We start from the raw sequence: 15334 nt of genomic DNA on the forward strand, positions 1-15334 counted from the left end.
ACTCTGATGCTGGAAAAGATTCAGGGCAAGAGGAGAAGGGGGCGGCAGAGGATTAGATGGTTAGATGGCATCGGTGACTCAATGGACATGAGTTTGAGCAAGCTCTGGGAGACAGTGAAGGACAGGGAAGCCTGACGTGCTGCAGTCCACGGGGCTGCAAAGAGTTAGACACGACTGAGTGTCTAACTCAGTCAGAACAACAACAACAATGTCCAAAGAAAAATATCTAAAATCATAAACTGGCCTTTAATGCAATGACTTTTTTTACAGACTAGCTTACGCAATACCAATTCTAATTCCTCTCTGGCTTTCCTTTCCATGTGGTCCTGAGCTGGAAAGATGGAATCTCCATTTCCTAGACTCTTACAGGCTGGGCTGCCATGTGCTCTAGAGACAGCTCCCGTGTAGAAAGGCAATGCTTACTGGCTGTCGGCTCCGTGACCGCAGAGTCCCAAGCCTGGTTCTCTGACTCTACTATTCTCTTAGCTTCCTGATACCCTTTTACAAATGTCTTTCTGCTAGACTGACCTCTGACCAAGACAACATCCCAGAAAAGCGTATCTTGGATTTGGCCCTGGATCTGACACACTGAAACCAAAATTAAAAAGCATTTGAGAAAGAAAGAAGTTTATCTAAAATAAACAAAGTCCCTATCATACGGGCAGAACCATAATGACTCATTTCTAAGGTGCTGTGGCTGGTGCTATTCCTACAAAAGTTCACTATTCATTAGAAGCCTCACCACAGCCCCTGGTTCCAGGACATCAACAGTTCCTGCTGCTCAGCTTCTAGACAAGTGGTCCTTCACCAAGGGTGATGCTGCTCCTGAAGGGACACTTGGTAAGGTCTAAGATTTTCGGTTGCAATGGCTTGGGACCCGGGGTGGGAGTAGAAGGGGGAGCACTGCTATCTGACGCTCCATAGAAGCCAAGGATGCTGCTAAAGGCCCTAGGATGCACAGCACGGCCTCCCACACCAAAGAATTAGCTGGCCCCAAACGTCAACAGTGCTGAGGACCCGAAACTGTGCTCCAGACAGCAGTGTGCCCACTGATTCCCTCCTCACAACTCTTTCTAATGCGGAATATAAATAAACAATATACGTGACCCTTCCCCACTTAAGATGCTTCACTGCACCCTACTGTCCTTAGAGCCACGGTGAACCTCTTGCAGGTTCTCAAAGGTGCCACCTCTCCAATCCCAGTGACCTGCCTCCCTCTCTGGCTGACCCTCACTCATCTTTCAGCTCCTTCCTTCCAGGAAGATTCCCTTCACCTGTAAGCCTTGGTTAGGTGCCCCTGCTGTGAGCTTCCATTCCACCCTCTACTTCCTCAAAATGGTTGGTCCCCTGCATTGTCACCATCAATTTCCTTAAAGCATGTCCCACTAGACAAGTCTGTACTGTCAGGATGGAGCTTGGGTTCGTTTTATTCATTGCTGCATCGCCACAGGTATTTTGCTCACCCAAGAGACCTACTACATTGTCACTGCAGAGCACTAGCATCACATAACTGGCACAAAGGACAGTATGGTATGTAAGACATAGAAACCAAGACTTGGCATTGGCCAGATCTACGGTAGAACAGATAGTTCCAGGAACTACAGCTAAGTTCTCTGAGTCTGTCACAGAAAAAAACAGGTACACCAAAAGACTAGAAAAGAAGGTATGTGATGACTGAAGACTAAGAGATCTAAGGTCATTCAGCACAGAGAAAGATAGGCTAGGGTAATTTAGTGCCAGTTTTAAGTCATTAAACAAATATACCAGAATTTACAGAAGTGTATGTATACAGACAGAGTCTGATAGCCTGGTATCTGAGAACTGATAAGGAGAAAGAGGTTTAAATTAAAGCATGAGGATCTAATTCAACAAAATGGTGCTTTAGCACTGTGAACTCCTGAGTACTTGGCTGATGAATGCAGCAGCCGGTCGTCCACTCATTTGTTGAACGAACGCTGAGTGAGGACCTTTTGAACTGTTCAGGCACATCTGTGACACACAGTGCGGTAACTGGCAGCAAAGCCACACAGGGGTTGGAGAACACAGGAGGAGAAGGTTTATGAATGAGCTTGAGGAAGAACGGGAAGTGGTCAGAAACGTCAGCAAGCCCCACAGGTAAACTGAGTCTGGGGGAGGAGGGTAGGGCACACCCTGCAGGGAGACGGGTTAGAGGCCCTGAACAGAGGCACAGACCAGCTTCTGGAGGTGCCAGAAAGGCCTGAAGCAGAAGAAAGTCAGAATTAGATTTACAGGCTATAAAAGTCCCTCCAACACAGACCACCTGACCTGCTTCCTGAGAAACCTAAATGCAGGTCAAGAAGCAACAGTTAGAGCCGGACAAGGAACAACAGACTGGTTCCAAGTTAGGAAAGGAGTACATCAAGGTTGTATATTCTCACCCTGATTATTTAACTTGTATGCAGAGTACATCATGTGAAATGCCAGGTTGGATGAATCACAAGCTGGAGTCAAGACTGCCAGGAGAAATGTCAATAACCTCAGATATGCAGATGACACCAGCCTTATGGCAGAAAGGGAAGAGGAAATGAAGAGCCTCTTGATGAAAGTGAAAGAGGAGAGTGAACAAACTGGCTTAAAACTCAACATTCAGAAAACTAAGATCATGGCATCTGGTCCCATTACTTCATGGCAAATAGATGGGGAAACAGTGACAGACTTTATTTTTGGGGGCTCCAAAATCACTGCAGATGGTGACTGCAGCCATGAAACTAAAAGATGCTTGCTCCTTGGAAGAAAAGCTATGACCAACCTAGACAGCATATTTAAAAAACAGAGACATTACTTTGCCAACAAAGGTCTGCCTAGTCAAAGCTATGGTTTTTCCAGTAGTCATATGGATGTGAGAGTTGGACCATAAAGAAAGCTGAGCACCGAAGAATTGATCCTTTTGAACTGTGGTGTTGGAGAAGACTCTTGAGAGTCCCTTGGACTGCAAGAAAATCAAACCAGTCAATTGTAAAGAAAATCAGTCTTGAAGTTTCATTGGAAGAACTAATGCTGAAGCTGAAACTCCAATACTTTGGCCACCTGATGTGAAGAACTGACTCATTGGAAAAGACCCTGAAGCTGGGAAAGATTGAAGGCAGGAGTAGAAGGGGAAGACAGAGGACGAGATGGTTGGATGGCTTCACTGACTCAATGGACATGAATGAGTTTGAACAAGCTCCAGGAGTTGGTGATGGACAGGGAGGCCTGGCATGTGGCAGCCCATGGTTTCTCAAAGAGTCGGACATGAGGGAGCGACTGAATGAACAGAACACAGGACTGGACTGTTTGGAGAAAGGCTGGAGAGAGGATGTGGTTAGGAGACAACGTTAGTCATCCAGGTGAGAGGTGGATGGTTGGAGCAAGAACAGTGACTACCAGGTAGAAAGGAGGAAGCAGGAAGAAAAGATTGACAATCACCCCCAAAAGAATTTGGATTATAGAAGGTAAAAGGAGAGATTTTTTAAAACAGTGAGAAGTTCTAATTTAGATAGCTGAATGAATGATAGCTGCTCGGTGAGTATGGAATGCCAGAAAAAACATGCTTTGTGAAAAAATATACTAAGTTATTTTGGACATGATGAGTTTAATATACCCACCTAAACAGGTTGGCAACTGAAAATACAGATCTGGACCTTAAGAAAGTCATCTGGGCTGGAGGAAAAGATCTGAGAGACTAGCCCTTCATATGGAATAACACAGTTAAGGGAAAAATCTACAGAGAGGGAAAGAAGGGTGAAGCCAGAACAAAGAAGCAGAATCAGCACCACTTAAGGGTCATGTGGGGAAGTGGGAACCCCTTAGAGGAGCTGTCCAGAAAGCCACCAAGAAAAATAAAAGGACAGAGTCATTGAAACCAAAGGAGAAAAGAGTTTTGTACAAACAAAAGCAGTAAACGGTGTCAAATTCAAGAGCACAAGACAGTGTCTACTGCCTTTGGTAACAGGAGGTCACCAACAACCCTAGTGGGAGAAGGGGAAGGGTGGACAGGGCCCAGGCTATGGAGCAGAGAATACACTGAGCCATGGAGGGCTGCAAGGCAAGGATGGGGCATGAGGGAGTGGACTGAGGACTTAAGAAATGGCTGTGAAGAGAAGGAGGAAAAGTGAGTAACACTGAATGTTTTACTTAGGTGTCTATTCAAGTTTGCTGCTTGTTTTCTCAAGGGACTGCGGTGTGAATCCCAGTTACACCACCAGCTCTGTACCTTGGATAAATCATGGTATTTCAGACATCCAGTTTTCTTAGCTGCAAAATAAGGCTAATAATCTACTGAACAGCATTGAATGAGGGTTAAATAAAATTATTCACATAATTCTTTTAGGGCCAGTTTATGATACATGATAAGCACTCAAAAAAAAAAAAGCAATGCATAATGATAATTATATATAAATGCTGAGGGGGAATGAACCACCAGACAGAAAAGAAATTGGAGAAAGATGGGTTAAATGGTTCTTACAGGACCCAGATCAAGAAATGTTATGGGGAGGACTGAACCTGGACAAGATGACGATGCCTCATCTGGAGGTTTTTAAAACCCAGACTAAGTCAGAAGAGCGACTTCCCACAGGAAATTCAGTCTCACAGCATCTTCTGCTGCAACTGTGCGTGGCTGCTACCATCAAGCCTCCCTAGAGGCTTTCCTCACCCCTGGCTGACTCTGCACTCCACACAAGCTACCCAGCAAGGCCTGGATCCTATATCCCTGAGTCAGTCCTAGTAAACCTCCAGAGATACTCAATTATTTATACACAGCCAGTCCCAAGAACTGTCTTTCACAAATATTTTTAGGGAATCTGGGGTCATCAGCACTGAAACAAGCTATTATTAGCCTCCCTGCCGACCCTGAAACTTGGCCCCTCAGGGCAGCCCCTTGAAAATGGGAGGTGATCTTATCATGTCAGCTGCCATAAGAGCAACAGGAGTCCCACTCCATGACTCCTTCTCCCACCTCTGCTCCAAAAACCAAGATTCCTTGCTGGGCACCAAATTTTAGGGCAACCAATATTATTTAATAATGATTTAAAGCAAGGCCATGTTTTTCTTATTATTATCATCACTGAATAAACTTCAGCATACAAATCTAATGAGATTTTTCCAATATTAGTATATGTATATATTTAACATACATATATTTAGTATATAGTGTATATACATACATATATACACATATATGTGTATGTATATATAATTTGTGGGGGTTTTAGTGTTTGTAATAACCTCACACTACCGGTTAATAATAAGAGCAAGTCTAACAGTAAAAACGAGACACTCAGGAAGTGTCTTTGTTTTCATCTATATTTAAAAAATAAACCTCTATGCAAAAACCAAAGTGATAAGATAGGCTTTTCCAAATAATCCTATAAGCTCAAACCACTGCATTGTCTATAATTAACATTCAACTCTTCCAAAGCTGCTCTTTAAGAATATCTTATGTCTCCGAGCTTGAGATTCAATAATCACACACGCGTCAAAATAGTGCACCTTACCTGGTGGAGAACCTGCATGAGACGGGTCCCCATAGTGCCCATAATGCGGTGGAGAAAGGCCAATTCCAGGCTGGGACTGAGAATAGGGAGGTGTAGCCACATAAACTTGCTGGCTCATTATGAAAATATCATTCCAAGGAATAGTTCTATGAAAGAACCCTGTAACAGAAGGAAAAAGAAAAAACATCAACATGAGAGTTTGAGTCACTTAATGTTATTAAAAATATAAACACTGTTAATAAATGTTTACAATAGTCTGAAGAAAGGTACAGTTATCAAGTACATGAGACAGCTTCATATCAAACAATATTATTTTCCCCTAAAAAGGCTCTAACCACAGCTCTATGGAACTCAGTAACTCACTTCCATAGCCCTAGGCAAATGCACAGGCATTAAATCCTGAATAACAGCTGCCAATCCCTTTCTCATTGTAAGCCTAAACTGTGTCACAGAGAGTCTCTCATAAATGTATCTACTATCTTGGTGCCTTTTGTTTCCAGGGCCCTGTTTCAGCATAGAGAGTGTCACTGGCAATAACCACATGTCAATGTCACTGACTGACCAGACTTGCCAGTAGCCTGCAATTGGATGTTCTGACTTGTGTCATTTTAGTGCTATCCTAATTACTAACTTTAACAAGGCAGTTAGGATAACGGGGGAAAAAAAGTCCAACAGATACAGTAGAAAATAAGTTGATAATGGACTGATTTTATGAGTCATATATTGATGAAGCCAAGTGGCAGCCTACAACTATTTGAGAGTTGTCAGTGGTTTCTCAGGCAAAGACGACAGACTTTCTTTCTAATTTAAATACCACACCTCTAAGAATACATGCACATATATTTAAAGAATGAAGGGGGAAAAGTCCAATTGTACATGTGTTTAAGCACACACACACAGCTCACAAATACAATAGATCCATCTTGATTCTATTCAGAACCAAAACATCAACGTTTTTAAAGCTGACATTTTCCTCCAGGTTTCATAAAAGAAGAGGCATTTCATAGAACTAGTCTTAAGAAGAAAAATTATAACAGAAAAAGCTCTGAATCCCAGCAAGAGAAGTGGGTTTACACTACACATCTGCTCATCCTTAGCTGTGTGACACAGAATAAGCTGAAGAACCTCTCTGAGCGTCAGTTCTCTCTTACAAAATGAAGCTTCTAAAGCCTTTCCAGATAAAAAACAACGGTTCTGCAATTTCTTTCCACTTTCTTCACCCAGCATTGGAATATTTTTCCTTTTGCTATTTTACGATGCTATCTTTTAAACTATAAGGTCAGTGAAACCGGCTACGGTTTGAAACATATTCAGGAAACTGCATTCATTTGGTTTCAATTTCATGTTAAACTATACGATTCCAAAATGAAAGCAACTGAAGTAAAAATACCGTAAGATCACTTTATTCTCCTTGGGAGGGGAGATCTAAAAAAGAGGAGTAATAGGCCCCTGGGTCCACTGTGTTACTGACAACACATCTTCCCTCCTCCCACTTAGCGGAGAGAGACGTGGCAGCCTGAGCTTGGGTCAAGCTCATCCAACCAAGTGCATTTAGGAAGTCAGCAGGAACACACCTACGCAGCAGCCTGTTGCTGAGTGACAGAAAGGAAAGGCAGGGATGTTCACTCGAAAGAGCAGGAAGCAGTCGGGTGCCTCTTCAACCGGTCCTGGCAAGGAATTTGCTTTCTCACTCAACCCAGTCTGCCACGTCAAACTTCCTCACACTGGAGCACCAAGTTACAGAAACCTGACTCAGCTTCAAGCGGCAACATGGCAGAAAGCCACTTGGCACGAGCAGGCCGAGCCTCAAAATCTGGGATTCCAAGCCCAGGACAACCCCCAGCCCGCTGTCATTCGCCCGTTCTCACCAGATGCACGTCTTACCCTGGACCCAGCTGGGATTTGGACAAATCAGTTTCACTGTCAGGCTGTCCCGAAGCTTGAGGATACATTTGCCATGATCACAAAATGAGTATTTCCAGCATTCCCTCCTTCCAAGGAAGGGGAAATTAAGTTGATACGGAGATAAAAACACCGCGGGCAGTAACGCTGGAATACCGTGGCTACTGAGGACCCTAACCTGGGAGTTTCAGCATCCCCAGACACAAAGATACGGGCGCGGGGACGGGTAAAAAATGCCTACGCCCCCCCACCCCCCCGCCCCCCAGTATTAAACTACACGAAAGGACTGAAGGAGCAAAGCAGGAGGGCTCCTCCGCTGCCCCGCCACAGGTGAGCATCCTGTCTCTCGCCACCGCCCCACCGCACCCCCAAGCCTGGCACCGCAACCCCCACAACTGTGTCTGGGGAAGGGTCCCGCCGCAGCGCAGCCAGGCTGGGCGCGGCATTACCTGCTTGGCAGCCGCCCGCCGCCGGGCCTCTGAGAGCCCGCGCTCTGGCCGCAGTGCCGGCTGCCCGGGTGACCCTGCTCCCGCGGCGGCCGCTGCTCCCGCCGCGCCGCGCCTCGCCTCGCCCCGCGCCGGCGTCCCCGCAGGCTGGTCTCGCTCGCCGAGTTGCAGCCGGGCTGGGAACTGCCACGTCAAAGCCTCTCCCGGTGGCGCGCCCCCGGCGCCGGGCTCCGACCAGCGGCCGCGCTCCCGGCGGCGCGCGCGCACAGACGCCGGCGGGGCGGGGCGGGGGCGGCTCCCGCCGCCCGGCGCGGCGCGCGCTCTGGCTGAGCGTCCTCCTCTTTTTGCTCTTTTCTCCCCTTCCTGTTTTGTTTGTTGGTTCGTTTCCCTCCAGCAGGTCAAAGATATTAACGCTGTGGCTAAATTAGAGCCACAGTTTCACCGTGGATTCCCGTAGGAAGGAGGGAGTTTGTATTGAGGGTACATTCATTCATTCAACAGGTTGCAGGTTCAGCTGTTCATTCAATACGTATTACTTGAGTCATAATAATATTTACTAGTAACAATGATGCTTATAATAATATTTACTAGGATATTTTGGGTTCTGCACTGCCGACATGGGAAGGTACACGCTTCGGGATCTCGAAGAGATTGCAGTCTAGAGGCGAATCTGGCACGTGTAGAGACTTGACTCACTCCACGAGGCACTACAGAGGAAAGCAACGCCCAAGACAGCTGTCAACGCGGCGCAAAAACCGAGGAAAGGACGTCCGAGCTAAAAGTATGGGAAGGGGGATCTTCACCAAAGCTAGGATTGCTAGATTTCTGTGTATTCCTTCAACGAATGTCTGCATATTCGTTGTCTGTAAAGTAGAATGACTGATTCCACCCCAAAACAGGGATCGCTCCATGTATAAGCACTCAGTGTTATGAGAGAGAGCTGAGAAGGGCAACCTGTGTAAGACGTGGAGCTTGACCTCTCTGTGTAACCTTAAAAATCAGTACCATCTGGCTGCTTTCTCACAACCCCCCACTGCTAAACAGGCCTTCAGCCAATCCAAGGCTGGTGTAGCTACCACTTTGCTCAAAGAAAAGGACCACCAGACCAGTGTTTTGTTCTCAAAATACACTTTTTTCTGGGCAACAAGAAAGTGAAAGCGACTTGACAAATTTCTTTTACTGATGATATGTTTAGGTAAAAACTTGCATGAGCATGATGCTTCTGCTGAAATGCTCCATGAGTTTGGCAGGCATTTTATGCTGTTCCAGCCTAGTGAAGACTAATGGTCCCTTTCCCCATTTTACTTTTGTTAAGATGTTAACGTGTGGTTAACCTGGTTGAATCTGCCTACGTCCAGTTCAACACTGGTCAGGTTTGAAAAATCTACAATGAAAATTGTTTTACATTAGGTTTCTTAAATTCTTAATATGATGGAAATATCTGATGGAGTTTAGAAAGCTCTACCTAAGCTGAAGCAGTGCAACTTGAAAAAGCAATTTAAAAAAATAAAAATTTTCATATCATAGCCATGTCACAATGTAGGAAAGAATCACTTGGAATTGGGAACACAGTGATGACTTGGTTAGCTTGCAGCTCCTGTAAAATCACAAAATTTGGATTTGTACATTTGATCTCTCCCCTTGCTCAGGGCACCAGAAAGAAACAATTTGTGGTTTCAGTTCTAAGACAGTTTTGCATTCCTAACTATTTAAAGCTGGGAAGGATTTGAGAGAGATTGATATTCAACCAAATATTCAGTGAGGACTGAATTCAACCCCAATCATATTGTTGATTAATACACTGAGGCTCGGGAAATGGAAATGACTTACTAATCTTAGAGTCAGTTGGAAGTCATGCCTTCTGATTCTAATCCCAAAGTTCTTTTCACCACATACTCTCTTCTTTTTGATATTACTCTGAGGTACTATTCTCTATTAACTGGTTCTGCATTTTTCATGTTACTGCTTTATATTCAAACTTTCAAATGACAAAAATAGTAATTAACCACACAAGTCCACCAGTGACTGGAGTTCCTAATCACAAATCTCTTTTTCCCTATTCTGGTTTCAGTCCCCCTTCCCTTCTCATGGCCCCTAGTGCCCATGGCTTAAGTGACTAACTTCTTAGCTTATTCCTGTGGTTGAAACACTGACCTTCATTAGACCTGAGGGTCAGCCTGGATTCCCAGCCCTCCTGGGTTTCACTTGAGCTATTTCTACCTGAGATCAGCTCTGATGTTCCATATGTAATTAACTTGGTCACTCTGGTAACCATATCATAATTGAAAGGTGAAGTCACAGGGAACATCTGTGTGCTGGTGTTCTGTGTTCTTAAGGTCTTTCTGTTATAACTTTAAAGGAAAAAGAAGGAAGAGAGTCAACTCTGCAAAAGACCACATAGAAAGAAGAAATTTCCTGACAACAACTCAGAGTTCTGATAGGTGGCCTTTGGAAAGTTAGAATTATCATACTCTAAGTCCTTGGAAGGAAAGTTATGACCAACCTACATAGCATATTCAAAAGCAGAGACATTACTTTGCCAACAAAGGTCCGTCTAGTCAAGGCTGTGGTTTTTCCAGTGGTCATGTATGGATGTGAGAGTTGGACTGTGAAGAACGCTGAGTGCTGAAGAACTGATGCTTTTGAACTGTGGTGTTGGAGAAGACTCTTGAGAGTCCCTTGGACTGCAAGGAGATCCAACCAGTCCATTCTGAAGGAGATCAGCCCTGGGATTTCTTTGGAAGGAATGATGCTAAAGCTGAAACTCCAGTACTTTGGCCACCTCATGCAGAGTTGACTCATTGGAAAAGACTCTGATGCTGGGAGGGATTGGGGGCAGGAGGAGAAGGGGACGACAGAGGATGAGATGGCTGGATGGCAACACCGACTCGCTGGACATGTTTGAGTGAACTCCAGGAGTTGGTGATAGACAGGGAGGCTTGGCATGCTGCAATTCATGGGGTCGCAAAAAGTCGGACACGACTGAGCGAGTGAACTGACCTGAACTGAAGCATTTATGTCACTTAATAAATTTGGAGATGTCTAATTCCAAAGCTACAATTTGAAGAAGCTTTGTATTTAAAAAAGCTGAAATGGTCAAGATCTGGGCTTTGTTAAATACATGGAAGCATAGTAAATTAGGCCATGTTAAGTGGGGCTGGGGAAAGGGTACATGGTGGGCTAACAAACAATAACAGTAACGGTAAAGTTCAGGTGTTCATCAAGCCCCAACACCAAGGTGTTCTGGAATTATTTTTTAAAAATAAAAGCTTTATTGAGCTATAATTGACTATTACTCATAATTTCTACTGATAGATTTGCCTCTTCTGGACCATTCATATAAATGGAGTCCTTTGTGACAATCATTTTATGAGTTCATTCGTGTTATAGTATGTTTCAGTACTTTTTATTGCCAAATTGTGTAGATATAGCAGATTTCATTTATCCTCCCATCGATTGATGGACATTTAGGTTTTGTTTTTGTCATTATTTAGTCACTAACTGGTGGCCTACTCTTTTGTGACTCGATGGACTGTAGCCTGCCGGGCTCCTCTGTCCATGAGATTTCCCAGATAAGAATACTGGAGCAGGTTGCCATTTCCTTCTCCAAGGGATTTTCTCGACCCAGGGACCAGACTCCTGTTCCTACCTGCATCTCCAGCTATTATGAATAATTCTGCCATGAACATTCATGTAGAAGTTTTTGTTTGGATATATGTTTTCATTTCTCTTGGAATTTTAATTCTCTACACTGTACGTAAAAACAAAACAAAACAAAAAAATCCCAGACAGTCTGACTTCAAAGGCCATGCTCTTAGCCTATATACAATGTTGTCACTCTATATGAAATTTTATTTTTTAAATAAAATATGCAATGTCACCCCCACAAAAAAAATTACAACCGAAACCAGTTGAGAATGTAACCTGCTAAAGCTGATTCAAGAAGAGAGAGAAAAATGTTAAACATAGAGTGACCATGTGACCCAGCACTTTCACTCCTAGGTAGAATCACTTTCTGACTATCTCAGCATCTTGTTCCAAGTGTTCTACAGCGTTTATGGCTTTGGCCACAGAGTGGGCAGTGTGACACTACACCGCCAAATCTGCAAGGCTGGAGCTCAGGGAAAGCGGGGAAAGTTGTAGGATGGGAGGGTCAAGAGGGGAAGGAGATGGTGCTTTAGGTCATTTTAAAAGAGTTTGGCTTTTATTCTGATTTTTTTTTAAAGGGGTCATTTCAGGTTTAAAACTGAGGAACGACAGGATGACTTATTCCCCAACCCCCCCTTTTTTTTCACTTATATGGAAGGTAGCAGATCTTCATACAAAATCTGGTGTTTGGCAAACAGTGATTTTACAAAGTCTGTGAGATTTTAGGCCTCAGAAACTTATCCTTCAATCATTTCATTTCTAATAATTTTTCTTGATGATGACTAAGGTTTGAGAGGAAAGCAAATGTAGCCATAAAAAAACCTACTATAAAAGTAGGAGGAAAACTGGATTGTGATGACTGCGTGGCCCTTACTCATGCCACATTTCTGGTGATTTGATTTTCCAACTGATGAATTAAATGAGATAAGACTCTGTTTTTATTGCACTGCTTTTCTTGATATAAGCAAAGAAGACAGGAGAACAGGCACTTAAGAGGTAAAAGAAACCTAATTTTTATGTAACAAAATACTTATAAGGAAGGTACTCTCATCTTCATAACATTAAAAGATTATTATGTGATATTGATGTGACTGGTGATAGAAGCAAGGTCCAATGCTGTAAAGAGCAATATTGCATAGGAACCTGGAATGTCAGGTCCATGAATCAAGACAAATTGGAAGTGGTCAAACAAGAGATGGCAAGAGTGAATGTCGACATTCTAGGAATCAGCGAACTAAAATGGACTGGAATGGGTGAATTTAACTCAGACGACCATTATATCTACTACTGTGGGCAGGAATCCCTCAGAAGAAATGGAGTTAGCCATCATGGTCAACAAAAGAGTCCAAAATGCAGTACTTGGATGCAATCTCAAAAACGACAGAATGATCTCTGTTCGTCTCCAAGGCAAACCATTCAATATCACAGTAATCCAAGTCTAAGCCCCAACCAGTAACGCTGGAGAAGCTGAAGTTGAATGGTTCTATGAAGACCTACAAGACCTTTTAGAACTAACACCCAAAAAAGACGTCCTTTTCATTATAGGGGACTGGAATGCAAAAGTAGGAAGTCAAGAAACACCTGGAGTAACAGGCAAATTTGGCCTTGGAATACGGAATGAAGCAGGGCAAAGACTAATAGAGTTTTGCCAAGAAAATGCAGTGGTCATAGCAAACACCTTCTTCCAGCAACACAAGAGAAGACTCTACACATGGACATCACCAGATGTGAACACTGAAATCAGATTGATCATATTCTTTGCAGCCAAAGATGGAGAAGCTCTATACAGTCAACAAAAACAAGACCAGGAGCTGACTGTGCTTCAGATCATGAACTCCTTATTGCCAAATTCAGACTGAAATTGAAGAAAGTAGGGAAAACCACTAGACCATTCAGGTATGACCTAAATCAAATCCCTTATGATTATACAGTGGAAGTGAGAAATAGATTAAGAACCTAGATCTGATAGATAGAGTACCTGATGAACTATGGAATGAGGTTCGTGACATTGTACAGGAGTCAGGGATCAAGACCATCCCCATGGAAAAGAAATGCAAAAAAACAAAATGGCTGTCTGGGGAGGCCTTACAAATAGCTGTGAAAAGAAGAGAACCGAAAAGCAAAGGAGAAAAGGAAAGATATAAGCATCTGAATACAGAGTTCCAAAGAATAACAAGAAGAGATAAGAAAGCCTTCCTCAGCGATCAATGCAAAGAAATAGAGGAAAACAACAGAATGGGAAAGACTAGGGATCTCTTCAAGAAAATCAGAGATACCAAAGGAACATTTCATGCAAAGATGAGCTCGATAAAGGACAGAAATGGTATGGACCTAACAGAAGCAGAAGATATTAAGAAGAGGTGGCAAGAATACACAGAAGAACTGTACAGGATCTTCACGACCAAGATAATCACAGTGGTGTGATCACTGAACTAGATAGAGCCAGACATCCTGGAATGTGAAGTCAAGTGGGCCTTAGAAAGCATCACTACGAACAAAGCTAGTGGAGGTGATGCAATTCCAGTTGAGCTCTTTCAAATTCTGAAAGATGATGCTGTGAAAGTGCTGCACTCAATATGCCAGCACATTTGGAAAACTCAACAGTGGACACAGGACTGGAAAAGGTCAGTTTTCATTCCAATCCCAAAGAAAGGCAATGCCAAAGAATGCTCAAACTACCGCACAATTGCACTCATCTCACAGGCTAGTGAAGTAATGCTCAAAATTCTCCAAGCCAGGCTTCAGCTATACGTGAACCATGAACTTCCTGATGTTAAAGCTGGTTTTAGAAAAGGCAGAGGAACCAGAGATCAAATTGCCAACATCTGCTGGATCATGGAAAAAGCAAGAGAGTTCCAGAAAAACATCTATTTCTGCTTTATTGACTATGCCAAAGCCTTTGACTGTGTGGATCACAATAAACTGTGGAAAATTCTGAAAGAGATGGGAATCCCAGACCACCTGACCTGCCTCTTGAGAAATCTGTATGCAGGTCAGGAAGCAACAGTTAGAACTGGACATGAAACAACAGACTGGTTCCAAATAGGAAAAGGAGTATGTCAAGGCTGTATACTGTCACCCTGCTTATTTAACTTATATGCAGAGTACCTCATGAGAAACGCTAGATTGGAAGAAGCAAAGCTGGAATCAAGATTGCCAGGAGAAATATCAATAACCTCAGATGCAGATGACACCACCCTTATGGCAGAAAGTGAAGAGGAACTAAAAAGCCTCTTGATGAAAGTGAAAGTGGAGAGTGAAAAAGTTGGCTTAAAGCTCAACATTCAGAAAACGAAGATCACGGCATCTGGTCCCATCACTTCATGGGAAATAGATGGGGAACCAGTGGAAACAGTGTCAGACTTTATTTTTTGGGCTCCGAAATCACTGCAGGTGGTGACTGCAGCCATGAGATTAAAAGACACTTACTCCTTGGAAGGAAAGTTATGACCAACCTAGATAGCATATTCAAAAGCAGAGACATTACTTTGCCAACAAAAGTCCGTCTAGTCAAGGCTATGGTTTTTCCTGTGGTCATGTATGGATGTGAGAGTTGGACTGGGAAGAAGGCTGAGCGCTGAAGAATTGATGCTTTTGAACTGTGGTGTTGGAGAAGAGTCTTGAGAGTCCCTTGGACTGCAAGGAGATCCAACCAGTCCATTCTGAAGGAGATCAGCCCTGGGATTTCTTTGGAAGGAATGATGCTAAAGCTGAAACTCCAGTACTTTGGCCACCTCATGTGAAGAGTTGACTCGTTGGAGAAGACTCTGATGCTGGGAGGGATTGGGGGCAGGAGGAGAAGGTGACGACAGAGGATGAGATGGCTGGATGGCATCACTGACT

General features: G+C 43.6%; 2 protein-coding genes across 3 annotated transcripts in view; one reads left to right on the top strand and one right to left on the bottom strand.

Annotated features, from left to right (window-relative positions):
• Nucleotides 1-8036, bottom strand: part of SEC24D (SEC24 homolog D, COPII component) — a 116452-nt gene extending 108416 nt beyond the window's left edge. For both annotated transcript variants that reach the window (XM_086407267.1, XM_086407266.1), the window contains exons 1-2: nucleotides 7847-8036; nucleotides 5496-5654 (exon numbers count right to left, since the gene is read on the bottom strand). In XM_086407267.1, coding sequence (XP_086263393.1) covers nucleotides 5496-5613 — 118 coding nt within the window. In that variant the 5' untranslated portion in view covers nucleotides 5614-5654; nucleotides 7847-8036. The remainder of the gene's footprint in view (nucleotides 1-5495; nucleotides 5655-7846) is intronic.
• On the top strand, nucleotides 7114-11128 carry LOC147371214 (uncharacterized). Its single transcript, XM_086407345.1, has 3 exons — nucleotides 7114-7355; nucleotides 7664-8624; nucleotides 10203-11128. The coding sequence occupies exons 1-2, from the start codon at nucleotides 7114-7116 to the stop codon at nucleotides 8298-8300; spliced, it is 879 nt and encodes a 292-aa protein (XP_086263471.1). The 3' UTR covers nucleotides 8301-8624; nucleotides 10203-11128.
• Nucleotides 11129-15334: the final 4206 nt, after the last annotated feature.

The sequence above is a fragment of the Bos grunniens genome, chromosome 6 (genome assembly GCF_055505025.1).
Source record: "Bos grunniens cultivar Pamir isolate PY7600 chromosome 6, Bosgru_T2T1.0, whole genome shotgun sequence".
NCBI lineage: Eukaryota > Metazoa > Chordata > Mammalia > Artiodactyla > Bovidae > Bos > Bos grunniens.